This window comes from Geospiza fortis, unplaced genomic scaffold, assembly GCF_000277835.1.
Source record: "Geospiza fortis unplaced genomic scaffold, GeoFor_1.0 scaffold131, whole genome shotgun sequence".
In the NCBI taxonomy this organism is placed as follows: domain Eukaryota; kingdom Metazoa; phylum Chordata; class Aves; order Passeriformes; family Thraupidae; genus Geospiza; species Geospiza fortis.
Window position 1 is genome coordinate 215,421 of NW_005054391.1, and position 27,340 is coordinate 242,760.

General features: G+C 37.7%; 2 protein-coding genes across 3 annotated transcripts in view; one reads left to right on the forward strand and one right to left on the reverse strand.

Annotated features, from left to right (window-relative positions):
* CMSS1 (cms1 ribosomal small subunit homolog) overlaps window positions 1–27,334 on the reverse strand; it is a 223,505-nt gene extending 196,171 nt beyond the window's left edge. The window contains exon 1 of the mRNA XM_031060798.1: window positions 27,266–27,334. Within this exon, the coding sequence (XP_030916658.1) occupies window positions 27,266–27,326 (61 nt within the window). The 5' untranslated portion in view covers window positions 27,327–27,334. The remainder of the gene's footprint in view (window positions 1–27,265) is intronic.
* On the forward strand, window positions 1,975–24,507 carry FILIP1L (filamin A interacting protein 1 like). Of its 2 annotated transcripts, XM_031060796.1 has the most exons (4): window positions 1,975–1,995; window positions 5,721–8,457; window positions 21,761–21,945; window positions 23,230–24,507. In XM_031060796.1, exons 2-4 carry the CDS (start codon window positions 5,836–5,838, stop codon window positions 23,318–23,320), a joined length of 2,898 nt encoding a protein of 965 aa, XP_030916656.1. In that variant the 5' UTR covers window positions 1,975–1,995; window positions 5,721–5,835; the 3' UTR covers window positions 23,321–24,507. The 2 variants fall into 2 exon arrangements, with proteins under 2 accessions (XP_030916656.1, XP_030916657.1); XM_031060797.1 differs by lacking the exons at window positions 21,761–21,945; window positions 23,230–24,507 and adding an exon at window positions 15,623–16,030.
* Window positions 27,335–27,340: the final 6 nt, after the last annotated feature.

Here is a 27,340-nt window from a genome sequence, read left to right on the forward strand (position 1 = left end):
TGAGGTTTCATAATAAAACAAAACTGAATTTTAGTGCTGAAGTACAATTACTTGAACTGGAAGTTAATCTAGTGTTAAATCTTAAATTAAGCAATACAAATGTGTTAAAATTTTCTCACACCATTTACTGTCACTGAATTTACCCCAGATTTTGTAACATTTATGAGTGCAAATATCCCTAAATCACCAGTAAGACAGCAGCTTAGTTTGTGAAATCATAGTCACAAACAACATCAGTGTTCCAGAATAATTAATTTTTAAAAGCATTACCTATATTTGTTTACTCAGCATCGCAGCTAAATACATCTGGTTATCCATGTGAAATTTTGCCCGTTAACCCAGAACTGGCAATACCATTCATCTTCTATGACTTTTATTAAGACTTGGAAAGCAAGTCAGCATTTTAAGCATCAGATAAAATGATAATTACTTTGTGATAGTCTGTGGAGTAATAAGAAGTCACACCCCTCTCATTAAAAGTTCTCATTTTAGAAGATAAATTTCCTTATTGGGAAATTTGCCTTGCACAGTCTCTTGCAGCTGAGACACCCTTTGTGGAGGTTTGTATCCCAGCATAAACGAATTCTTTGAAATTTACAGATGTAAATTAATGTAATGGAAAATAAATTTTAAAGTAAATATCCACATTCTGCTGGGAAGTGCTGACTGATTCAGATGAAGCCAGCAGATTACACAACAGTTATGGTATGTTGTTGCTGCTGTAGTTTCAAAGGCTTTTGACTTTCTTTATGACAGGGAAAAAAGAAGCATTAATAAAGATAATAGAGAGCCATAAAAAAAGCTGTAACATATCTTCATAAAAACTGCACATCGATATATAGAACTGTAAGCAAAGGAAAAGAAGAAATTAAAAAAAATGCACAGCCACCCCAAGACCAGAAACACATTAACAAACACAAAATTTGTTTCAATGAACTGTGGAAGGCACAGACTGGCTTTCTTACAAAAATAAATATGTAACTGCACTGGTGTCAAAAATTACAACAACTTGTAAGGTTTACCAGAAATGATGAAGCATGTTTCTTCTCTTATTAAAGGCCAGACCATTTCTTATTGCTAACTGGGAAGAGTGCCTCAAAGGAAGAGGTATGACTTCATCCACATTTAAAAGCTTTCAGCTTAAAGCTTTTACTTGCTTTGTACCAGGGGAAATTCAAGCATATGTCCAAAAACTTCAGAAGTAAGTCTCCCATGTAATAGCCTGTAGAACCTCTCATAAACAACATCTTTCATCTGTGGAAGGGTAAAGAGCATGAACTAGTTAAAAATACGGATCTTTATGGTTTAAAAAAAAAAGAATCACAGAAATTAAAAATTGCTCTCATTTCTGAATAATGGTCTGATACAGATATTGACAATATGTACATTAAAAACGCCACAACACTGGAGAGGAAAAACAAAAGCTGAGGTTTACAAACCAATATCTATTCACTTGCATCCTTAGAAGACAGCCTTTTCTAAAGTTACCACTACAACATTGCTTAAATAAACAAAAAATAAAATTTTTTATTCTTATTATTCAAAGAGTAACAAATAATTCCAGAACTAAAAAAAAATTTTAAAACAAAAGTGTTGCAATCTCAGCCTCCAGTACTTTCTTTGGTTTCTGTGAAACTTAGAATTCTGTAAAAACATAAATTAAACAATCTCCATGTAATACAGGTCACCCCAGAAAAATGGAAAGTCCCTCTTAAAGACAAAATGTTATGACATAACACCAAGACAGTGAACTGTTACGGAAGTCTCCACATCTTGTAGAGAACAGTCATTATGTTGCCAAACACAATGTAGTGTAGCTGAAGTTATATGCAATTGGAAAAAATGAAGAAAAACAAGACAACACAATTAAATGCACAGTGTTAACACCAAGAAGCTGAGGCCTGCACACTGAGGGAAACAACTACAATGAACAGAGAAGAGCTGAGAAATATAATTTCTTCCAGTAAATAAAGGAGCAGTTAACTGGTATTGCAAGTAAGTACAATATTAAGCCACAATAAAGCAATAATTTATAACAGAAGCTCTGAAGTAATAAGACACTGCCCTGACTCTTTACCTATCGGTCATGTTCATAAAAACAATTTTCAATGTCTCTTTTTGCTGGCCTCAATTCAGAAAGGGTTGTTGTAGTCCTGTGAAGTCAACTGCTTTGAGCTGTGTAAAAGCTTTGTCTAAATGATATACCTACCTTTGCCTGATACAAAATTACATGATCATGAAATTTAGCTGGCAAAGAAAATGATAAAAATATTTTATTGGATAGGGGAGTGTCTGTTATTTTTTTAAAATTAGTTTTTATTTGAGCGAACTTTTTTGACCTTTGCATGTTTTCAGTAAAATTGTGCTCTGAGATACTCTGGATACTGTTCTTCAGGAAGACAGTATTTTGGATGAAGTTAACACAGAGTATTTTTACCCTACCACCAAAGTCACTAAGTGCTATTATCAGTTAAAGCACTTCTTCAAGCACATGATTTCTTAATTCAGATAATATACATAACCAAGCACCATAGACCTTGGGTTCCAAAAAAAAAAAAAGCCCTCACCAAAATTAAGTAGTTAATTTAAGAACACAAGCAAACAAATAAATAACACCAAAACCCCCAAACATTTTAGGGTCCTCTTCTATTCCTAAGTGCATATGTATAGACACAGTCATTGTGACCTTCTGAACCATGAAACAGGAACCCAGCAGCCAAGGAAAATTCTTTACAAATATTAACAGACTCCCAGTTGACTTTTTACACTATCAATCTTTATCTAAGAAATCACTATCTGTTCAGCAGTGTTGAGGGTATTTTCTATATAGGAATATATGACTAAGCATACAGTTATCAAAAGCAAGTGAAAAAACTTAATGACACAGTATCAAAAAATATACCATGCTTAATACATTCTTTTTTTCTTTCTAGAAACACATTAAAATCCTTTAACTCCTAGTTACTGAGCTATGCTCTTAACTTCAATCAAGTGATTTTATAGAAGTATTTTTAAAAAATGAAATAGATCTCAGTTATTACAAATACTTGTGAGTCTGTTTGAATGTTAAAACTGCATTTTGTCTTTTGAAAGAAGGAATAATTTTTAAATACCCAAAGTCTTTTGGCATGACCAAAGAAACAGACTCTCTTGAAAATTCTTACACAACAATCCAGGTACCAGTAATAAAGGGACTTTTGTTCAAATAGCCCATGCAACACAGACTTCATCAGATTTGACTTGATTGTCCACTTATTATATTTATGCAAAATCATCTATTTGAATAATAAAAAATTTAGCATCTCGATGGAAATTACAATTGTTTTTTACTATTTGGCCTAAGAGCTTCTTTCTAAAGCAATGTAAGAGGCATGACTTCCTGGATCATTAAGACTTTCATTTGGCCAGAGAGGTATCAACTAGTTAATGTGGAAGTGTTGGGTAAAACACGGATTACCCTAAGGTATAAATGACCACAGCTAAATCTGCCTTAAAAAAATAAATTACAGTGAAGTAAGCTAAAATAAATCAAATGCTAGTAAGTCCAAGTAACCATATTAGTATATCTTAACTTCATGCACACACAAAACCTGAGTTCATTCCAAATGAAATTGTTAGTTGTGCTTCTGTTATGGTTTTATAGCTATGGCAACGTAAATCATCAATTGAACTTCACTACTAAAGCATTCAGAGACAAGGGTGGGGAGGGAAAAAAGATTTTTACACTAAAAAGAATTAGAACTGAAAGTAGCACTGAAAAGGGGGCTGAAGTTTATATACCATGAACACAGTGAAAAGCTGCCTTTGAGATGGTGCAGTCTTCCCCCCATTTATTTGTTCTGTCAACCAGCAGCATTCCTTCAAACTCATTTCACAAACCTCTCCCTCTCCATTTATACATTTTCATATCTGTTTCCCCCATTATGTTAATTGACTGTTGTACAGAATTTGTGACTATTCAAGTCTTTGATGTTTATGGCTACTTCCCATTCTGTAAATTTTTCATACAAAGCATTTTATTACACTCAACATAGTGCAACTTAGGCACTAAAATAGAAACCATAGGGATTGTGAAGATGTTATAAGAAATTTTATTATCATGGATTTCTATACAACATCACCATTAAATCAGACAAGTCTGGTGGACTGTAGTACTATGGTGAGGACTTCCTCTCTGTGTAGGAAAATTACATTGCTTCCAAAGGGGATGCAGCCTCTTGCCCAGGAATAGATGCCTTCAGTCAGTCAACAGCTAATTAGAAGTTGTGCAAAGGAGGCCCTTATCTAAGCTCTTCCTGGACTAAAGGGGAGGCTGCAACAGGAACTTGTCAGTGGGAAGTTGTAAAGACTCATCACTTGGACATGGACATCACAACAGTGACCCCAGACAAATGTGGAACAGGAATCCTATGTTTCAGCAGCAACTTCTAGACAGTTGTCATCATATTTCAGAGAGGGAAAGAAATAAGGTTTAATGGGTGCTTAAACAGCCATTTTGTACAAGTACAGTCTTGATAACTCAATCATTTCCTTCAATGATCTACACAACTGAGTCTGTTCCATTCTTATAAATGTCATAGAAATTCTAATTCTTTATTACTTCAACCTAGGTTTTTCAGATTTTGTTTAATACCAGAATATACTTATCTTGACTGTAGGAAAAATGTAATTGAAAGGAAGCATATGTGCAGGCCAAACCTCATCACACTTTAGATGAACTCCACAAGCATTTTCTTGACAAAGAAAAGTCCACAAAAGAACCTTGGAGGTTTCTTAGGCTCTTGCATAAACAAACACACAACCTTATTCCTGGTCTCTTGCTAATTAAGTATGTTGCATCTCAATAAAGACTGAGTACTGACATAAACTTTTAAAACTAATTTTGGAAAATCATCATGAAAGCCTTCAAGAATCATGTAAAAGCAGGGATGCACTGAGGCATATCTGCAAATCCAGGCCTAACACACATTAAGACATTTGAGCTTTGTTAAGTTCTAAAGGCACTACTGAGCACCTGTTTATGTGCTGACTGCATTTGTGTGTGTGTATCTGACACAAAGTCACAAGGCCTGCACTTCCACTAAGGCCAGACTTACCTAATTTTGCTCTGGTGTGCTGCTTAGGAATTCACATTAGGCAGTCTACTGCCCATTGTGGCTACATTTCCTTCACATACTCAAACATCCTCAAGGTTTGATTGTAAAATATCAGGATGGTTTATACGTAACAAAGCTAGGAGGTTTATGATACTATAAATGATATCTGCCCTTGAGGGCTGCACTGACCTAATTTCTCAAACATTATAAGAATCACATTTCTTTTTTAAAAAAAGGCACACACAACACAAATACACACAAAAAACCAGACAAAGCTTGCAGGCACATAGCTAGCCTCAGCAAACAGCTGAGAGAAGTCAGGTTCTGTAGAATAACAGAATAGTTTTGTTGCACTGATCCCTGTCAAAAAGTTGCAAATGTAATTAAAGAGGCACAATAAGAAGTTGCTAAGTCTAAATGATCATGCTGAAGTGTTCATTACAAAAGAACTTCTGAATAGGAAGTAAGGCCAGTGGGCACTTCAAATAATGCTGCAAAGAGAGGTCTGCTTGTAGTTACAAGTGGATGTTCACAGACATCTGGCAGAAATGTTGTACTATTTCAACTGTATTTTTAAATGCACACTAAAATGGCTACAAAATACAATATTATTTCCTCCCACAGATTGAAAAAGCTTCTTGAACAAGAGACAGTATATCAAGCAAAAAAAGAAAAGGAAAACAACAAGAAAATATCTAAACTGAAAGAAGAATTGACTAAACTGAAATCCTTTGCTTTAATGGTGGTGGATGAACAGCAAAGACTCACTGAGCAGGTGAATCAACAAAGTAAAAAAATTCAAGAATTAACCACTTCTACAGAACAAGCACACGAAAAGCTGACTTTTGCTGAAGCAAAAATTCAAGAAGACAAACAGAGATCCAGCAGGCTGGAGGCTGAAATTCACACCCAGAGCAGTAATATTTCCCAAGACCAAGAAGCAATGATGGCCAAACTAACCAATGAAGACAGTCAGAATCGCCAGCTCCGGCTCAAATTAACAACTCTCAGCCGGCAAATCGATGAGCTGGAAGAGACCAACAAATCTTTACGAAAAGCAGAAGAAGAACTGCAAGACATAAGGGATAAGATAAATAAGGGAGAGTGTGGGAACGCTGCACTTATGACTGAAGTAGAAGAACTACGGAAACGACTGCTGGAGATGGAAGGAAAAGATGAAGAGCTCACAAAAATGGAAGATCAGTGCAGAGAACTTAATAGAAAGTTAGAACAAGAAGCATCACAGAGCAAGAACCTTAAAGGGGAAGTGGATAAACTTAATAAAAGAATTATGGAGCTGGAGAAACTAGAAGATGCTTTCAACAAGAGCAAACAGGAATGTTACTCCCTGAAATGCAACCTAGAAAGAGAAAAAATTTTAACAAAGCAGTTGTCCCATGAGCTGGATGGTTTAAAAGCTAGAGTTGGTGAGCTTGAAGCAATTGAAAGCAAGTTAGAAAAAACTGAGTTTACACTTCAAGAAGATTTAACAAAGCTGAAGAGTTTAACAGTGATGCTGGTGGATGAAAGAAAAACTATGGGTGAAAAAATAAAGCAAACAGAAGAAAAACTGCAAGCTGCAACTTCTCAGCTTCGGGTGGAACAAAATAAAGTGATGTCAGTTACAGAAAGACTGATGGAGGAAAGTAAAAAGGCGCTGAAATCAAAATCTGATGCAGAGGAAAAAATGTCCAGTGTTACAAAAGAAAGAGATGAACTGAAAAACAAACTGAAAGCAGAAGAGGAGAAAGGAAGTGATCTGGTTTCCAAAGTGAATATTCTAAGTAAAAGACTTCAGTCCCTGGAAGATGTTGAAAAAGAGTTTCTTAAAAGTAAACGTAAGGAGAGTACTAAATCCAGCACCTCCTTGCAGCAGGAAAACAACATAATCAAAGAGCTTTCTCAAGAAGTTGAGAGGCTTAAGCAGAAGCTCAACGAAATGAAGTCAGTAGAAGATGATCTTATGAAAACTGAAGATGAATTTGAGTCTCTAGAACGAAAATATGTCAGTGAACAGGACAGAGCCAGGCTCCTCTCAGAGGAGTTGGAGGCTGTGAAAATGGAATTGGCGAGGTATAAATTAACAGAAAAGGCAGAGTCCAATCAGGAGCGCCTTTTCAAGAAACTCAGAGAAGAGGAAGCTAAATCGAGTCACCTTTCCAGAGAAGTAGATGCACTGAAAGAGAAAGTTCATGAATACGTGGCAACAGAAGACCTAATCTGTCACCTGCGAGGTGATCACACAGTCTTACAGAAGAAACTCCTCCAGCAAGAAAACAAAAACAGGGAGTTAGCAAGAGAAATGGAGAGCCTCACGAAAGAACTGGAGAGGTACAGATCCTTCAGCAAGAATATTAGGCCTGGTCTCAATGGAAAGAAAATTCCAGATGTGCAAGTTTTTTCTAAAGAAATCCAAACAGATCCAGCAGACAATGAACCACCTGATTACAAAACCCTCATGCCTTTGGAGCGAACGCTCATAAATGGGCAGCCCTATGAAGATAGTGATAATGAGGAGGAACAAACAGCATGTTTCAAAAGCAACTCATCCACCACAAATGCCGCCAACAAAAAGTTATGGATCCCTTGGATGAGGTCCAAGGAGAGCCATCCTCAAAATGGAAAGATACCCACAAAGCAAAATGGAAACTGTGCACAGACTGGAGATCTAGTGCTAAGTCATACACCTGGCCAACCCCTTCACATAAAAGTAACTCCAGACCATAGACAGAACACAGCAACCCTTGAAATAACCAGTCCTACCACTGAAAGCCCTCACTCCTACACCAGCACAGCAGTTATACCCAATTGTGGCACTCCAAAGCAAAGAATAACCATTATTCAAAACGCCTCCTTAACACCTGTAAAATCAAAAGCAGGAGAAGGTTACATGACCCCAGAGCATGTAATTTCTCCTATTACTATGACTACTACTTTTTCAAGATCTCAAACTCCTGAATCATGCAGTTCTTTAACTCCTGAAAGAACAATGTCCCCTTTGGCTTTGCCCGGCTCAGGTTCTCAGGAACAAACACTCTCCTCAGAGCCTTTGGAAATGGGAGCCAAGCATGCTGTTTTTAGAGTATCCCCAGACAGGCAGTCATCATGGCAGTTTCAGAGATCTAACAGTACAGGATCAAGTGTAATAACTACTGAGGATAACAAGATCCACATTCATTTAGGAAGTCCTTATGTGCAAGCTCTCACTGCTTCCAAGCCCATCAGCCCCTGCAATGCAGTGCAAGACAACAGAACTCCAGCACTAGCTAATGGCCTACCCACTAAGCCCACCAATAAAATCACCAGCAGTATTACTATCACACCAACAGCCACTCCTCTGCCACGACAATCACAAATTACAGTAAGTAATGTCTATAACTGACCCCCATCCATGCTGACACCCTTACCAGCAACCCATCCTGTTTTTCATCCCAGCAAGAATTATTTGGAACAGCCTCTTTGGGAAAGATCTGTGCATGAACTATACAGCAGCATATGGAACTAACGTTAAGTTTTGCCTGCTTAGTGTTATCAAGTGTGCACTTACTGTATATCTTCTCATTGAAATACAGTTATGTAAAATATTTAGTCTTGCACTTGTATAAATGCATCTTTATGTATTGCCATTTTCAAAATAACTCACATTACTTTTGACTGCAACTTGCCTTGGTGAAATATTTTAACATTACAAAAAAACAGTAAATAATAGATTATTTTCATCATTGCTTGCTGAATATTTTTTGTTTGTTATGTGTGGTTTGTATTTTTTCTGCATGTATGGTAGAATTTGAATTAAGCCATAATACTGCCTGCTAACTTCAGATAAGACTTGTTTCATTATCTTCCCTTCTATTTCCCAATTCCTTCTAGCCCTCTCATTTCAGGTAATTATCACTACATCATACACAAAATATTACGTATTGTATAACAATGTTTGGTCAAAACTCTTTTTAAACCCTCATGCAAACTTTGCTTGTAAGTGAACAGAGTTCAGAAGCTTGTATCACAAAGTAATTCTCCCCAAACAAGGGTTTTTTCCAATACAACAAAAAAACTGCAATAATTTACGTATGCTGTAAAACAAGAAACAGTAACATTTATATTTCTAAACAATAATTCAGGAGAATAGATTTACATACAATATTCAGATTTCATCTAAACTCCTAGCCATAAATCTGACAAACAGTATACATCACACAAGTACTCTGAAGAAGAAACAGGATTACCAAATTATGGCATACCTTCATGTTTTTTATTTCATAGACAGAGAAAGTTTGGCAGAAGCATTAAGAAGCAATAGTAGATCAAGCCTCCAAAAGTGCAGGCCTCTGGGTCTGGGATAAATAGGAGTGCCATACAGAATTGACAAAGCAGGTTAAGGTAGTTCAGTGACAATTACAGTATTTGTACCTAGGAAAAGCACAGAAATGTAATGTGCCAAACAGTCAATTTTAATTTCCCATGAAATATTGCTAGCAGTGGAACAGCTTCACATACAACGTAAATCAGTCCAGAAGATCTGGAATGCACTTTCAAACTCCTCTTTTTCACAAAAGCTGTACACTCCAAACCTAATCGTAACAATTGTTCTTATTCTAAAAAGTTCTATCCTATATTCTGTTCTTTTAGTCTAAAAAAGTTCTATTCTAAATGCCCATAAATTTGATACTTTCAGGGGGGTGGTGATAGTATGTATTATTTTTTAAAAATTAAAAACTGCAACCTCCTGCAATCAATAAGGAAGTTTGCAAGTAAGCAGAAAGTCTCTATTCATTAAACCCTTATCTTTATTCTGCCTATATTCCCCAGAAGAACAAAATATTTCTGCCGTATAACTTAGCAACGAATTCAGCAAAGAACCTTGGCCCATGATCTCACCTTACGAGGGGACTTCTATAATTTTAAGTCCTTTTGATTGACAGGAAATTAAATGTTTATAACTGTAGATAATAACTACTTTTAGAACAGTTTCTATTGAAAAGCAAAGTCCACTGCCCATGTACACTTTTTTCAGTAAACAGTGGGAAGAAAAAAAAAAATTATATAAGATATGTGATGGAAATGGATAATATACGCATTACAGTTGAACAATGGCAATTTCAAAAAGAGAAGTTGTTTGTGGAACTGCACAACCCCAGCTTATATGATCTGAAGTTACTAGGCTTCATAAAAGGTCCTCCTTCCTTGCTTTGTCTCCCTCTATCTCCATGGCTGCACAAGTGAGCTCTGACCAAGACCTGGGTCAGAGGGAGTACATAGTTTTATTCTGCAAAGCAAACTTTGACTCACACCTACTTTAGCAAAAGCTGCTGATGAAGACAGCAGCCAGAACTCAGGACAAGCAAAATCGTAAAATTTTTAGAGCATGTTAATTATATGAACAAGTTATTTAATTAAATTCAGACTGCACATTCTTAACTGCAGGGCTCAGTTAAGAGCCCAAAAATCAGTACCATGAAAATACATGCTCTGCACTTCTGTTCTTTAGAATACTGCATATCCTGCTGATCTATACCTAAGATCTCTGCAGGAACACATTACAAAGCATGGTACTGAATAACTGTGTCTGAAGTACACCGTTAGTATGCTGTTAGCAGGCCAGCATACTAACAGACAACAAATTCTCCAGAAATTAAAGGACTAATGCTTGTCCTCCAGAGACACTACAATTTTCTTCAGTTGGACCTAAAAACATGTAGGAAAAAAAATTCAGATCTACCTTCAAAAATACACAGAAGTGTGTTGATCATTAACCACCTGGCCATCTATTAGAATATCTTATAAAAGAAAAGTATACATAAGGGCATAGCAATAAGCACACATAGTCCTTTGGACAGTTACCAAGCTATTATGACTAAGGAAGTTCAGTCTTTAAAGTTAAGATCTGAATAAAAAACCTAGATGAAAGTTCACACCATTTATAGGTATAATAATTTAAGAGGACAGTACTTCTGTCCCTGTCTTTCACTCATAATGATTTATCAGTAACTGTCTAGTTAACAAAAGACAAAGGAAACAGCCCCTCATGACCATGAACTCCTAAGTAAGAAACATCAGCACTGCCTGGAAATGAAATTGCTACATTTCCTGAAAATGCACCTTGATTAAGGGATGCTTACATCCCCCTACTGATGAAACAACCTCTGTGTAGATTGAAGTAACTTCACAGCAAAATTTTTGTCAGTCATTCCAACAGATAAAAAAAATCAAATAATTATTTTTGCCTGAAAATAAGGTTTGCACATTGAAACAGGTTTGTTCGGTTTGAATTGCCAAGATCGATTTCAAAGCAGAGAAAATAAGCACCTGGATGTATTTGCTGAGAGCTGAAACGTAATTGTTTAAACAGAAAGAAGTTAGCTGTAATTTTATCATAAAATAGCAAATAGAAAGCATAGCTTAAGGAATCAAATTATTGATTTACAAATTAACCTTGAGTTGTTCAGATCACTCCATATTTCAGAGTATTTCCATTTTGCTGAGTGGGAATAGCCACCTGCTTCCTTGGCAGACAATAAGAAAACAGAGCAAGGAAAAATGTGACCAAGTTATCTGCACATTGATTCAAGCACTCTGAACAAAAACATCAAGCATAATCATATTAAAGTTTGACAAGTAAGGCAGCTTTTTTAGGATTTCAACTACTCTCTAAGTGGTAAGTATTGCTGTTAATTTGGAGGCTGAGACGCTTTTGCTTTCAGCAGTTGCTCAAAAGCCTAAAGTCTGACAGGTACGTAATGGTTCATTTAAATGTTATGGGGAAATAAGGTCACATAAGAAGCATATATCAGAGGGATTAAGCTGTGAAAGAGAGCATAAAAGTTTTCAGCAGATCATAATATCAATTCTTCTCTTGTCCAAAACTCTTGGCAAGCATCTCTAAGGCCTAAAAATCTACCCTTTCTCCTTTATGTTTAGTTCCCCGCAAAAGGGAGAATTAACTGATTAAAAAATGACAGCAGCCCACTTTCCTTCACCATGATGGGTTTATTCTAGTGAATGATCAAATGGACACAAGAGAAGGCAGCACCAACACTTTGGTGCTCAGCATTTTTATGCCATTCTTGATATGTGATTAAATTTCTCAGAAGAAATACTTGCAATTTTTGTCCCTTCAGGGAGGATGGATGAGGGGTGGGAGGGAAAAGGAGGAAAAGCAAAAAGAAGAGAATACCAAGCGATAATGGTAATCTGAGACCAAAGCACCCGTCCATCAACTATGAGGTAGTATTTCAAGTTAATTAAAGACCTCCTTCAAGCCACTAATTAATAAAAAGAATTGACAAAAATTACAGGAGCAGACTGCTAATCTTGCTGATCCAAAGCACCATAGCCAATACGGTGTCTGGGGACAGTATGTAAGGCTGTAATAAGAAAAAGATCTGTATGCAAGCATTTCATGCAAGGATTAGTAAGGCGTGCTCCCCACACTAGGGAAAAATAATCAGAAACAGAATTGTACGGCTCTATTTTCTGAATAAGATTCAATGGTTGCTGCAGGGTTAGATGATGGAAATGGAGTAACCATCTGCAGGATGACTTTGTCCCTAGGAAACAGATATTGAGACAGGCAAAACAAAAACTGACAACTGCCTAATCTCCAGGCTTAAGGAAAGACTACCAAAACATTATGTTACCAAGAAACAGGAGAGAAAAAGATCTTATGGTTCAAATACAGCACAAGTGGGTGTGTAAAAATGTTTTAAAATTAACACCAAGTACTTATAGTGGGAAATTGCTCAAAAAAAAAAAGACAAACCATAAAAATTTAAGCAGCATGAAGTGTTTTCATAGATCTGCAGCCAGTGGCCCCAAGATGAAGCTGAATTCTCTTTGTGCTGTAGCTAGCACATTATCCAATGACCCACCATACTGTGGGCACTCAGCCTCAAATAGCAGAGCTGCCAACTGAATAGGATTCTCTTCTGACCATAGAGCAAAGTATTCTTGAGAAACATTTTTTGACTACAAGTGAAAAGGCCTCTTTTAATCAATGTCTCTTCATTTCCCATGCAGTGGTCTGACGTCACAGGGTCTTCAAACAGGGATGGGCCAAAGAATCTCCCTCCCCTTTTTTGCCCCTACCACAACCCAAATTACAAAATACTGCCCTTTCAGTTGTGCTGTCACCACTTCCAGAAGGCAGCACTGGGAACCAGGTCAAGAAACTAACCTGGATTGAAAACACAAAAGCAAAACCACAAACAAAAAGCCATATGCCACAAATCCTCATTAAACAAAACAGAACAAACCCCAAACAACCGCAACAAAACAGGATCCATTTCACAGCACAGCTTTATAAAAGAGCTACATCTGCATAACTGAATGGACAAGCAAAAAGGAAAAAGGAGCATTTTGTAGTGCAATTGCTGCCAAAGTCCTGGACCCATCACCATTGTCTGCAGAGATACAATCTAGCACACAAATACATCACAAAGCACTTCAAATATACAACATTCAGCAGTCCCATTAAAATAATTCTGTATCTCTTGGGAGAGAAGTTAATTGACTTGTGCAAAATCTGAGCAAGGGAGAGCTTCAAATGTGATTAGTGCCTACATTTTATTATCCTTAATTGTCTCATACTCAAGCCACTATAGGTCATGTTTTGTCGTGAAAAAACATCAATCTTAGCTGGACAAAAGTTAGAGTCTTTTGTTTTAATTAGCATTTTATATATATTAGGAAAATATATATGTATACTGAAAATAGGGCTCTGATTAACACACCTTTTAATGTGGCCTTCCAAGAGAAAAACAGCCTACTCGCAGACAGAAAAAAGCCACGATGGTAAAAGCAAGAGGGTCTTTTTCCTTCTCCACGCACAACATCTCACCTTTTCACCATAAAAATTTGCTAACACTGGGAAAACATACTCAAAGCTTTTGAACAGACAGTATTGATAATGAAGGCATTTTCACATTAAAAGGCATGTATGTGTATAAGCACAGTTTCAAACACCTTTTAAAACTGCCTTAAAAATACCCAAATATCCCTCTGTGCCCCCAGTCTGCACTGAATGATCCTCCACTGCCAAGGATCTTTCTCAACAAATGGCAGAGCAGCTTTAAACCAAGGGCACTGCTGGTCTCACCCTAGATTCTCTCCAGCAGCAGTGACACCTAAGTGCCTGCAGGAACTTGTATGTGCCAGCACACCCCTGTGTGGGACACAACTGCAATTGCAGCGTGTTTAGTATGCTAAAAAAGCCACACTTCTGTTCCTAGGGTCCCCCAAGTGCCCTATCAAGGTGCCTGAGACTCCCTGGACTTTCAAGGGGCAAAGGGAAGATTAACAATGAACAGTTGTTCATTGCAGCTGCATGATGCTGCCAATCAGCCAGCCCCAGGTAACCTTGTCCTACTGGAGTTAACCCACAACATAACCTTACCCATCCCTGCATCTTGTCAGTTATCTACTAGAAATGAGTCTTTAAGTTATCCAAAGTTTAAAATAATATCATCACACTTGCCAGTGAAGACATGTCCCAAAAAAAGCAAGGCATGTAACAGATTTTTAGAAACTGTAAATACAACTTCTGCCTCCAACCATTCTTCTTTTCCCCACCACCAGAAAGTAGATTTAAACTCTGCATTCAGGAAATAAGATCACAGCAACACATTCAAGTGCATTAGTGTAAATTGTGCCACATATACGAAAATAATTTCTAATATTAATACTGATTTTTCTGTCAAATACGCTATATTATTGAAATCAAGAGGCTGTAAAAAAGCAAATATCAGCAGAAGAGTAGAAGATGCATAAAACAGAGTTTAAAAAGGATGTCAGGACATTTTTGAGCCTATTTCCTCACTATAACTTGACTTAAAACCTTCCAAATAAAAACCTGGTACATATAGCTCTAAAAAACTTTCACAATGCCAGATTTACAGTTACCCAGGAATCTGGAACAGGGCTGAAATACCCTTGTCATTAAGAATCTTGCTAATTTCTAAACTAAATTTATGCTGCTGAAATTGTACTCCAGTATTCTCTTTCCTGTCCCCCCACTGGACTTTGAAAATTATTATCTCTGCAACACATATTAGAAGACAATTATCATATCACTTCTCAGTTTTGTTTTCTCCAGATTAAACAAACCCAATTGCTCTTCCACTTAAGAGCTGAAGTACTATGACTCTAGATTATTGAGGAGTCATTTTCCCTCTGCTGAGCTGTTTATGTGGTGTGACAATGCAGTGAGCCAAGCCAGACACCAGCCTGGCACAGGTCTTACCCTGAGTAAGATAGTGAGAGTAAGGATTACACTGCTCCTGCTCACACATCTCAGTGTAGTCAGACACACAGAGGTGCTGCATAAAAGGGAACTCAGAGCAACAGACTACTCACTTTGGATTCCTAGAAAACAAATGCCAGGATCTAGCAAAAGAAAAGTAAAGGAAGTATCTAAACGCTCTGTGCAGCTGAGGATACCTAACCAGAAATTTCAGCCAAAGCTGTCTGGCTTGGAGACCAAAGGGAATATTCAAGTTTATCACTTAATCTTAACTCGTTCTCACTTGCAGACCTGGCTTTCTTTCTGACTGCATTCAATCATCCAGGAACAAACTTAAGTCTGGCAAGAGGCACGCTTGTGCACATGGACTTCTGAGTAAAGGATCTTCAGCACCACCCCCTGGACGCTTTCACTAAAGCTGCAAATGATACTCACTCAAATTTCTTAAAATAAAAATTTAAGCACTGAGAAAGAAAGTTATTTCTCCTAAATCAAGTGCTACAATGATGTAAAAAAGAAAAAAAAAGAAAAAGAAAACTTACAGCATAAATACTACATGCTCCCCCTGTTTAAATTAATGAAGTTCAAACAGGAAGCAAAGCACATGTCATATTTTCAGAAGGAAAAGGAAAGGATCAGGACCAAAAGCAGGAGAACTACTTCAACAGCACAGAAACAAATATTTTCTCTCCTTGACACTCCCCCACACACTTGCCTTAGCCCACTCCCTAAAGCAGGCATTGCATTGTGTTAAAAGCTGGCCCATATAAATAAGCTGCCTCTGCTCCCATGGAGGAGAAAAAAGGTGGGTATGGAATATACATCCTGATATTTCAGAGCATGCTTTCTCCATTGTCTTCTTGAAATTAGAAGGGCCATTTTCACATTAATGTGAAAATTTCTCAATTGTCACCTGTGCTAGTGTTTGTCCTCATCCCTGAAGTACCCACTGTCATTTGCTGAGACAGCAAATGTAGTCCCTGTGTAGAGTTTTCACTCTAGCATGCTTTCTTCTGCCAATTCCTATTACAGGCAACTGATGTCTGCTGCAGGAGTTAATTTAAAAATGAAATTAAAATGCAGCCTTCTTGATCCTTAGATCATTGCTTGCCTTGAAAATTAGCTTGAACTGTTCATTTTTCCAACTAAGCACTGTTATTTTCCAAGCCTAATGCCTTGAATCAATATGGTGCTATTATACTTACAGACAGACGTACCACAAAATCTAATTTGAATGTGGTCAGTTTAATGCTTTTGGGGTTGTTGTTGTTGTTGCAGTAATTATTTGCTGGCGTTTACTTAAACACATTAAGTAAAGGAAAACTGCATAACTGTTCAGACTGGTCACTCCTGGGGAACATTTTGTTTCTGAGGGTGTTTCAAGAGCATTAATGGGAACTCACAAGGGATCTCCAGCCCATGAGAGGTAGTTCAGCTTGTTTTTTGAAGAAAAAACATCTTTTTTTTCTCTTCTCTGACTTAGAAAGATAGCAGATATAAAAAGTGGCCTACAGATGGGAACTCAAGAGGCATAGCTAAACAGCAATGATGAACACAAAGCCAGCAAATCCAGAATACAAATGAAACTTCAAAAAAGGATGAGGAAGACTAAAAACATTCATCTTGAAGGAGAGAATGAGCTGGTAGAAAGGATGTATACATTTGAAGAGAACTGAAGTAATTCATGGTGTGCACACAGATTTCCCATACATAGCTAAAAATCAAGTTGAAAAGGCCCACCAAAATCTATGTATAAGAGGTTTTCAGTCATTCAGGTCTGTCTAAAAACCAAACCAGACATCTGGAGATAGAAGCCTGCTATGGCCAATGCATCTGCTCACATGCCTCTACACTAAGCCGCAGGGAAGGACCTAGGAGTACTGCACAAGGATTTTCAGTATACATACAACTAAACCAATGCAGAATTTTATATATGGTTACTTCCAAGTGCTTTCCAGACAATTCCCACATAGTACCATTCCCTCCTTATCACACATCTTACAGCAGCTTAAGCACTGATCTAGTCAACTGACCCAGAATGTTCTGTTTACAACTCTTATCTGAGATTCGTAATTTGTTAAGTACAAGTTTTAGAAAATAAATAAAGTTTAGTCCTTGATCTAGGTACATGTGTAATTGAATTCATAAAGCTAAGTGTCAATAAGTGTTTACCTTAAATTATTCATTCCTTCCTCTCTAGAATTTATATCACAAATGATGAAAAATAATTTTTAAGTGCAGTATGAGGAGGAAGAGAACTAGATGGGCAGTTTGTTAAATCCTTGCCTTCATCAGAAGTTAGACTGGTACAATCACTGAAGTGGAAGTTCAGTTGTTTATCTGCATAGGGAAAAAAAGCCCCACAATACAACTGTTATCCTCAAATTTGAGCCTATGCCAGGAGTTAGAGCAAGTCAGTTATTGTGGCTACAATCAAACATGACACAAGCAAAAGGGAGCAGTACAAACTCTGTAAGCAGATCAAACCTTGACAAGTCCATCAGTTACAATGCAGCTCTAGGCACTAAATGATAATAATGTAGATGCATTCAATACTGTATTCAGAACTGCAAAATTCATAGTGTTGAATCACAAAGAAAAAACGTGTTTGAAATGAAATCTGATGGCTCAGAATGCCGTACTGTCAATGGTGGTTTTAATAAGCTAGACACTGGTGCAAACTATAGGCCAGAGCCCAGGGATATTTCAACACCTAACTTTTCATTGATTCAATAAAAGCTTAAAGCCTGAATACCACAGTCAGATGCACAAAACCTGTAAAAATTTGAGCCTACAAACACCTTCCAGAAGTACTAACACGGCTGATCAATGAACTCCAGACAATACTCCAACCACTTCGTAACCTAGGGAATCTCTGAACTGGAACACTTCTCAAAAAGACCCCAACCCAAACAACCAAACACAACTCAGAGATACAATCTCACTTTAATATGCAAGACTTTACATAAATATTTTTACCTATTCACCTCAATATACTTAGCAAATTATGGCTAATGTAATTCTTTTTATAGCTGGGAAACAGACACGTTTTCTATCATTGCTACAATTACATCAGGGAGTAGCACTGCCAGTAATAGCCCACCCAAACATTTTATTTGCAATACCATGTCTCATCTACCAGGCCAGATCACATAGTCAGAGGCAAACTCTTCTAACTCAGTACTCATGGAAAGCCACATAGCAGTAATGCAATTATCCCCCTCCAACATCAGTTCCTTTTCTTAACACATTACCTTTAGTAATTGAAGCAAAATGCTTTTTGGTTTGGGGGCAAAGAGTGAATTCTATTTTTTTTTTGCTTCCTTTCCTACTAACAATATGAATGCTAAAATTCCATCCTACTATGAAAATGCATGTTGATTTTGTTAATTCAGCATTTAACAAAGAGTTTCAGTCGGTTTTAAGTGAAATATTGGGATGCAATACAAAAGGCAATCTTCGCTGCCACCTAGAGGTAAAATCTGAAGGAACACAGGGAAAGAAAAATGCATCTCCTTTTTCCTTCCTCACTTTCAAAGTCAAACTCTTTCCTTTCCAATGCATAAAATATTTTTAAAGTGCTGCAAACATGCTGATTTTAAGAATAAAAGCATGAAAGAGGTTTTAGACACTCAGACTATGTATCTCCTCTTTGGTAGTGACCAGTGTTAAATGCCTGTGAACATTAAGTAGTACCAGGCACACAGAGCAGAAAATCCAGCCTTTGGCAGCCTGCAACTTACAGCTGGAATCTCCACACATCTTCGTGTTTAGCAGTCCTTGATTGATGCCCCAAGTCTGTACAAATTCTCTCCAAACCAATTTATATCATCACCTCAAAAATTGTCTGTCCCAATGAGTTTCATAGCTCATTGATAAGGAAAAACCCTTTTCACATACCTTTAATCCACTCCCAGTGGATGCCCCCTCAAGCATATTAGAAAATTGCCCTATTCAGCATAATGCTACATTTCTGCTGTTTATTTTTCTCACCACCATCTATTATCCATTCTTGAAGAGGTTTAGCATGTGTTATTAATCTTCACTCAGAAGACATTCCATAATTGATAGTCTTTGCCACCATTTTTGCATTTTGGCATAACCTTTCTTGAGCTGTTTGGACAAAACACAGCAAAACATCCACAATGTAGGATGGGATGGTTTGGATTCACACACTAAAAAATGATGGGATTTGTTTCCTTCTATTCTTTTCCTAGTAATTCCTAACTTGTCTGTTACCTTTTTGACAACTGCCAGTTGCTGAGCAATGAGGACAATTCACAGGGATTCCAAGATCTGTGTTCTGACTGACAATAAATGTCACTACTGTACATGAACTAGCTGTCCCTACATATATTACTTCTCAATTGTTAACACTGAACTGACACACATTTTTTACTCACTAACATGACTTACTGTCAGCTCTTACTTCTAATATTCTCCCTGTTATACCATATGCAAATATTATAATTTCAGTACTGTCTTCTGGTGCAGTTTATGAATATGTTGAGTATCAGAGGGGTCTGTGAGATTCAGATGCTATCTCTACTATACTATTAAAAACTAGGTCACTGCTCTGCTACCTATCCAATTGCCACTTATTAACCTTGAGAATTTTCCTTGTTTTTCCATAGTTTGCACACAAAATCTGCTTTCACAAAATTCTTTTGTTAGAGATGACTATCAAGCGGTTTTTTTTAAACTTACCTAGGTCTTTCCCTCCCACATGGGTGTCATAATTAAACAATCCAATAGCATGTACCTATATAACAATAGCTGACTAACAAACCTGAATGTTATCCCTGACAAGAAATGTGGATGTCCTCACAAAATCAGTAATCATGTGGGCAAACTTATTACTTAACTGACATTTCTACACTCTGATCAGCTCAGCAGTTACATTTATGAATCTTCTGTGAAGCTTTACTCTAAAGCAGCATTGCACCCCTCTAGCATCACCAACAATTTCAGTGGTGGATTGCACATCACTAACAAGGACTCTGCAATTTTAAAAATCATCTCCTTCAGAACTCCTAGAAACAAACCACACTGTTCTGGGAGATTGTTACCATTTTATCTCTTTGTTATCAAACTTCAGTTAAGCTGAGGCTGATTTTTTCCTTACTCATCATCCATTAAGCACATCTGTGATGTACAAACTTTCCCCAAATTCCTCCACGCTGAACACATACAATGATCTGATGCTGGTTCAGCTTTATTCTATTGAAAACCCTGTCATACATAATTATCTACAGGTAAATGGCAAGCTTTTGATTTGTGATTATTTTTATTTTTTTAAATCTGCCCAGACAGATCATTATAGCCACTACGGTTTGTTGTCATCATATTGCAGAAGTTCCATACCTTCTTGGTGATGTCTCGTGTGTAGCTCCTCACAGCATTGACTCCTTCTTCTTCACAGCACAGCCAACAAAATCCATCTCCCCTCACCCAGCTAACCCACTCTTCTGTAGCACTCATCTTCTTATTGGACACAGCTGTGGCCTATTAAGGGCAGCCTGTTCCTAATATTTGGTGATTAGTACAGCTGCAACTCCTCAGATGTGAGACTACCTTCTGCACTACTTTTATTTTCTTACATTCTATCCCTCCACGAGGGTTTTGATCTAGCTCATTCTTACTCATAATTAAGTCACCATAATTCCAATTTTTTTATTGTGCTCATGTTAATACAATTTCCTTTTTGTTGTCTTAAAAAAAAAAAGTGAAGTTCTTTTGCCTCTAGCTTGACTGAAAAAGTTATATAAAATGCTTGTGATGCAAAAAGGTTTTCTCATTAGTACAGTATGTTTAATAATCCTGGTTTCAGATAACGGTACTTTTCAAACAAACATTTTGCCTTTATAGTTCTTCACCCCTTTTCCATGCACATAATAACTTTTTTGGGGGGCATATTTACATTTTTTGCAATTAAATATGACTAGGATCATTCTGGAGGGGGAGCTGTCTCACAAATACGCTAATTTTCTATACACTGGTCACTGTCAAAGAATGATCTCTCACAGTAAAATATGACCTGGGTATTGCCCTCTACCCAGGACTGAATCAAGATTTGCTTCTGCATGAGAAAGTTCTCTGATTATTCACCCAGAGGACCCACACAGCTCAATACTTTGCACTGCATCACTCACTCAGCACCTAGGGCTGATAGTCAGCTGACAGACAGGAAACCCCTCTTATTTATACTCTGAGTTTCAATCCATTGAGATTCTTTGATATTCCCCAATCAAGTAGGTAAGTTAAATACAAAGCTTCTGTCTCATTACAAGCAAGATAAAGGAAGTTCAAACAAACAGTTCTAGAAGCAGTGCATTCAGGTTTACAAATTGGAAAAAGCACTACAAAGCTAAAACCACCTCTTGTTTCTCCTCCCTAACACGTGATTTATTTTCTCGGTTTATTTCAGATTACCAATACGTTCCGTCGCTCAATTCCAACTCAGATCCCCAAACCAAAGCCTGCAAGCACAACCAAAGCCCCTGTCAAAAGTCCTGCTGGACATCCCAACAAACCACTCCAAGACAGTCCTTCTGGAAAGATACGCATTGTAAGGACGGTGTCTAAAGCCTGCCTTCAAAGTGGAGGGAGAAGGTAAATACTCTTCTGTGACCTATGACATTAAAATGGATTTAAGCCATCTGAATCTCAGCAGCAGTTGTTTCAACTGGGGAAAAAATCAGAAACCATCCACAAGGTCAGCACATATGGTCACCAATCCTAGGACATCAAGACAGCCAAATTCTTAGGAGCCAAAGTTAACCTCATGTCTGCAGGGATCATGCTCTGCCCCATTTTTATGGTGCATTTCCAGATTTTGCCACTCACAGTACAGGAACACAAGACACAAATAAGTTTCTATTATAAATTCAGTTCTGACATGTTCTACAAATAACAACAGTAAGGTTATCTCAGCAGATTTATAAAAACATGGTCAAATCACATGAAGAGGGATTGCAAAGGTGTCATGTTTTCAAAGTCGGTCTAGCCAGGATGTGTCTCAGTATGGATATCCTAAGTTCAACATTAAGGGTGGAATGAAGAAAGGTATGGAAAAATCTGCTCTTGTATAATGCATTGAATTTAGAGAAATGCAGAGTTCCTTGCTGTGCCAAGCATCACTTTAAAAGCATGATGTGAAGATAAGTAGCTCCCTCCTCACTAGTGTGATTATCTCCACTCAATTCATGCAGATGTTAGATCAGGAAAACAGATGGGAGAATCAAGATTGATATTGTTTGCATCAGCTATACAAACTTTCACCATTTGGACTACAGTATTTAGATTTCAGTTCACTTAAACAGTATTTTAGAACTGATCAGAATTAGTATCAAGCTTAACAGTAAGTTGTGGCATACAGAGAAGTGCAACTTTATTCTTGTATTTCTCCACAATTTTGCCCTTCCTTGCAACTCCTCATATTCACTTAAAATATGTAACCAGATTCATTGCTCCTAGTGAAGGGTTTTTTTTAACTGAACTCTTTGCACAAGAAATCTAGTTCATCCATGAGAGAATTTGCCTTTTTCCTTTCCTTAAAGCATAACTTCTTCAAAAGACTTAAAATTCAAGGTTTCCCTTCAGTCAATACACACACACAAAAAAAACTAAAACAAAAACCACAAACCAAAATATTAGAAGAGACTCCATGCTTGTTGTTTCCAATGTTCTGAAAAATAGCAATTGTTGCTCTTCAAGAAAATTTCTCACTGCTCTATAGAACATTAAGAAAGACTAACAAAATAATACTACTACTACAGCAAGGAACCCCCCACAAGAATCCTGTAATACCAACTAACACTAGTTACTGCTTTAAAATATAAAAATTAATTTATTTCTCTGGTATTAATGTCTCACTCATTCTTCTTCCCCTAACAGAGTGCATTCCAACAGTCTAAATGGCTCAACTGACAATACATGGGAAAACTCCTTACACATAGGTGTTTCTTTAAGAACTGCCAAATCCTAATTCCTAAATAAGAAAAAGCTGGTGGTGATCACAGTGCCATAGCCAGAACTGCAATCCTTTTGCTGAAGCAAGGAGACATTCTGATGCATTCAGTTACCCAAGTTTTCCCTTTAATTTCACAGCTAAAAGTTTAACTTAACCACGGAGACAGTACAACACACAGCACTGCTGTGTGACTGTTTTTGCAAACCCACAAGAAACCTATGCCTTTCTCAACAGCTTCACAAGAAATTCTCTAGAAATACTTTAAACAAAGTTGTAAAAGATCAGTCTACTGAAAAATTATTTCAGCTGTGTCCTACAAAACACACCTGTGTTAATATGCAGACATTAAAGAATGACTTTGCCATGGTAAAAAGGAAAGCTTCCCATGTTATTCACTAAATCTGCAGCTATCAAGTTCTGAGAGTCCATATCATGTGTGCTCAGATCTCAACACAGCTCACAGAAGTACACCAGTACAACCTGCAGAATGAATGCACATTGATGTGAAGAAACACAGATTTCACAAAGCAGCTGTCAACTTGGCATGCTTATCAGAAAGATCTTCAAGTACTGACCAAGTTCTATTACAAGGAACAGCAAGTCATTGATGAGCCTAAAAAAAGAGATACAAACCTCTTCATACAGAGTCCAGCAACAGACCTCAGCTCTGCTCAAGCAACACTGCTCCTACTGAATGCACTACAATGAAGAGTCTGCTTCTCAATAGCTGCAAATCACACACTACAAATTGATGTTAACTGGCACCCTTCACTACAAAAAAAGAAAAGAGAACCCCTAGCAAAAGAATTCCTGCAATAGCGTCCTTTGCTTTAGAGTCCACACAGGACCCCACAAGCACTGCCAAATCATCCTCTGTGGTCCTATACTCACCTATTTTTGCTGCTGACATTCAAGATTTTTGTTCCTGTCTTGCAATGACACAATTAATTTTTACCAATGAGGGCCATGCCTCTCATAGGTAGATCCTACTTAAGGGTCTAAAACTGACAAATGGAGATACTACACTCCTACGGGATAAAGGGTGATACAGAAAGCACGGATAATCAAAGAGAAGGAGGGGTAACTAAAAAGGAGGAAACTGGAAGAATTTCTGAAGAACAGAAGTCCATCCCTCTCCCTCAAACTGACTGGGAGATGAGGCATGCTGGCTACAGGCAAGATCTGGACATTTATAGTGCTGTGAGAATTGCTCTTTTCTGTTCACGGAGGGAAGAGGAGAAAGTTGGGGTCCTTCACCAGTATGAAATAAATTCCTCTGAATTCCTTATCCTTTCCCTTGTAATTCTGAATGCAATATAAAAATCACATGAAAGTCTGGACAAAGTTGTGACACAAACTGGAAAAAAGGAAGGTAAGGAAGTCCTGCAGTTGCATGACGTGGGACATATCTAACACCAAACTATGCTGCTAAGTGGAGCATAATCCCTAACAGCTCCCTCCACAAATCTCATCTCAAAGGCTTGCTGAAGATGTTATTAGGCAAGATTCTGTTTTTGTCATGTGACAAGATACAAAGATGGGTAATCCCCTTAGCATTTTTTGCCTTGGGCTTTGTGGGCTTTTTTTATACCTCTAAATCATTTGCAGCAGGGTAAACATTCACATCTTAAGGTGAGAGTAATTACCTTTAATTTTTAATATGGACTCTGAAATAATGACTTCCAATGATATGGCCAAAGGCAAATTTAGAATTACATATCCATACACAAGGATATATATTTATATCTATTTTGTGTTTTCATGCTCTTTAGGTGGAGTGTATGGATGATGTTCACACTCATTTTAAAAGTAGCCTTTTCTAATTACAAGTGGCTAAAATCTAAAACACTTTTGAGAGCTGAATTCTGATGAATATTCTGTAGGTCAGAGCTTATTCTAAGGTTAATTTTAAAGGATCTGGCAAAAGATCATTATTTCAAAAGTACATTTGAATTCTGCTTTGCACCTGCAGTTATGGCAGAGATGTTATTTTTAAATAGGTCAGCAAATGAGGTTGGATAGTATTTTTTTAACAAAACTTCATTTTTCACAGAAATGAAATTGACCAAGTCTTTCAAAGGTGCTCACTAATGTGCAATTATTTTCTTGTATTGCTGCCTGCATCATACATTGTGAATGGTGGTTTCCCCTTTTATGCCAACTGATTTGAAAGCATTTTACAGTATTGATAAGATGCTGTACAAATTAACCCTTGATTTTTCCTGTTTTATGTGAAACATAGCTACACAAAATAAAAGTAACAGATGTTTTATGTTTACTGTTAGCTTGTGTCAACTTCATCCAACAACAGGCTCCATAAAAAGAGCCTGCCAACAAGTGTACAAAGGTGGGCTGCAGACAGCAGAGTACCTGAGAGTGGTTTGCACAACACTCACCTGTAATCACTACTTGTAACACACTCAAAGAATGTCCCTGGAGTAAAATATAAAGGATTGGGTTAGACATCTCCAGGGGTTATTTTCCACCTGAATTATTTCAGTAACTCAAAAATGCTATTGCAAAAATCCCAAGTTTTTCATAACTGGAAAAGCTGTCACTCACAGTCTCACCTCAAAGCCCTATGGTTCATCCCTCATGACAGAAGTTTTTAATCAAAGTCCTGCTCTGTATCCAGTTTCTAGAGGAAAGCTGAGACACTGTAACAGTCAGCTAACCATGCACCCCAAATGACAGCTGTGCTGGCAGAATGTGCAGGTAGGCTCTTCAGAAGAATTCCTAACGAAGAGCATTTACCATGGGAACTGGGACTGCTTAAGGAACCCACATGAGACTAAAAATTAAAATTAAATGCTCAAAAACCTAATTAGGTCCTGTGAGCCCTCTTTATTACATACATACAACTTTTATAGTCCTTCCTCTCCAACTATTCCCCAAGTACCTTTTCACAGGAAATAAGCACCAATTACCAAGACACAAAAAGCTGGAGCCTTTGCAGAGGTGTAGATAACTCCCAGTAATGCCCAAATCTTGCCAATATTGTATTAAAACATAAATTTAAAAAACAATCAATAAAATAGGGCACTATAAAGTCTAAAGTCATTCTAGTTGCCTAGATCTACCTAAATTTTCACACTAAATGTAAGCATTGCAGAGAAAACATTTTACAGCTTGTGGTTTCAAGACACATTGAAAAAAATACATGTGTATGAGCCAGGTATTATAACCATCAGGAAAGAAAAGACAAATCAGTCACAGCACCATACTCCAAGGAGCAGTGTGTGGACAGAGCTTTAACTCCTGCCCTTTGACAGTAACACATGGCAAAGGTGATGCGACACACCCCAGAGAGCACACGGGGGATGCTTCTCAAGTACCACAGATACTTTTCCCTCCAAAGGCTCTACTATGGATTTGCTCTTTCCTAGGCCTTACAGGTAAGTTCATGCCAGTAATGGCAAACACAGTCACAGGATAGTCTGAGGTGGAAGGATCACCCATTACGCAAAAGCCTTTCATGAAATAAGCTCTTTGGAAGAAAATACAGTTTGGAAGGTAAATGAATGCAAGGGAGAGGTGAGCTCTGAATTCAAGCCAAGAAGTTTTCCCATTCCCCTCGCTTTTCAAACTTCGCGTGAATGTATTTTTGTCATGTGGGTTCCTGTTGTTACCTAGGTACTGCTATTTCGTTTGCCGCTCCATCGTCTATCCCAGGGCTCACATCAGAGACGGGACATCACCTCGCTGCAGAGACTCTGCTCACAAGCAAACCTGCCCTCGGTAGCAAGCAGGGAAAAGCAGGCACAGGGAAAAAAGCGAGCGAGAGTGGAAAACCTGGACAAGTAAATTAAAAGCAGAGAAAGAAAAGGCGGAGAGGGGAAGTGGAAAAAACACCCAAAATCCAACGAAAAGGAAGAAGTGCAGGAAAGGAGGGTGGGGGGCTGGCTCTTAGGCAAAACGTTTCAATCCCAGCGTGAGGAGGGAGCTCGGGGAGAGCAGTACCTGGCGTGCCGCCCGTGCCGGGCTCGGTGTCCCACCACGGCTCCTCCAGCGCGTCGCCCATGCTGCCACCGCCGC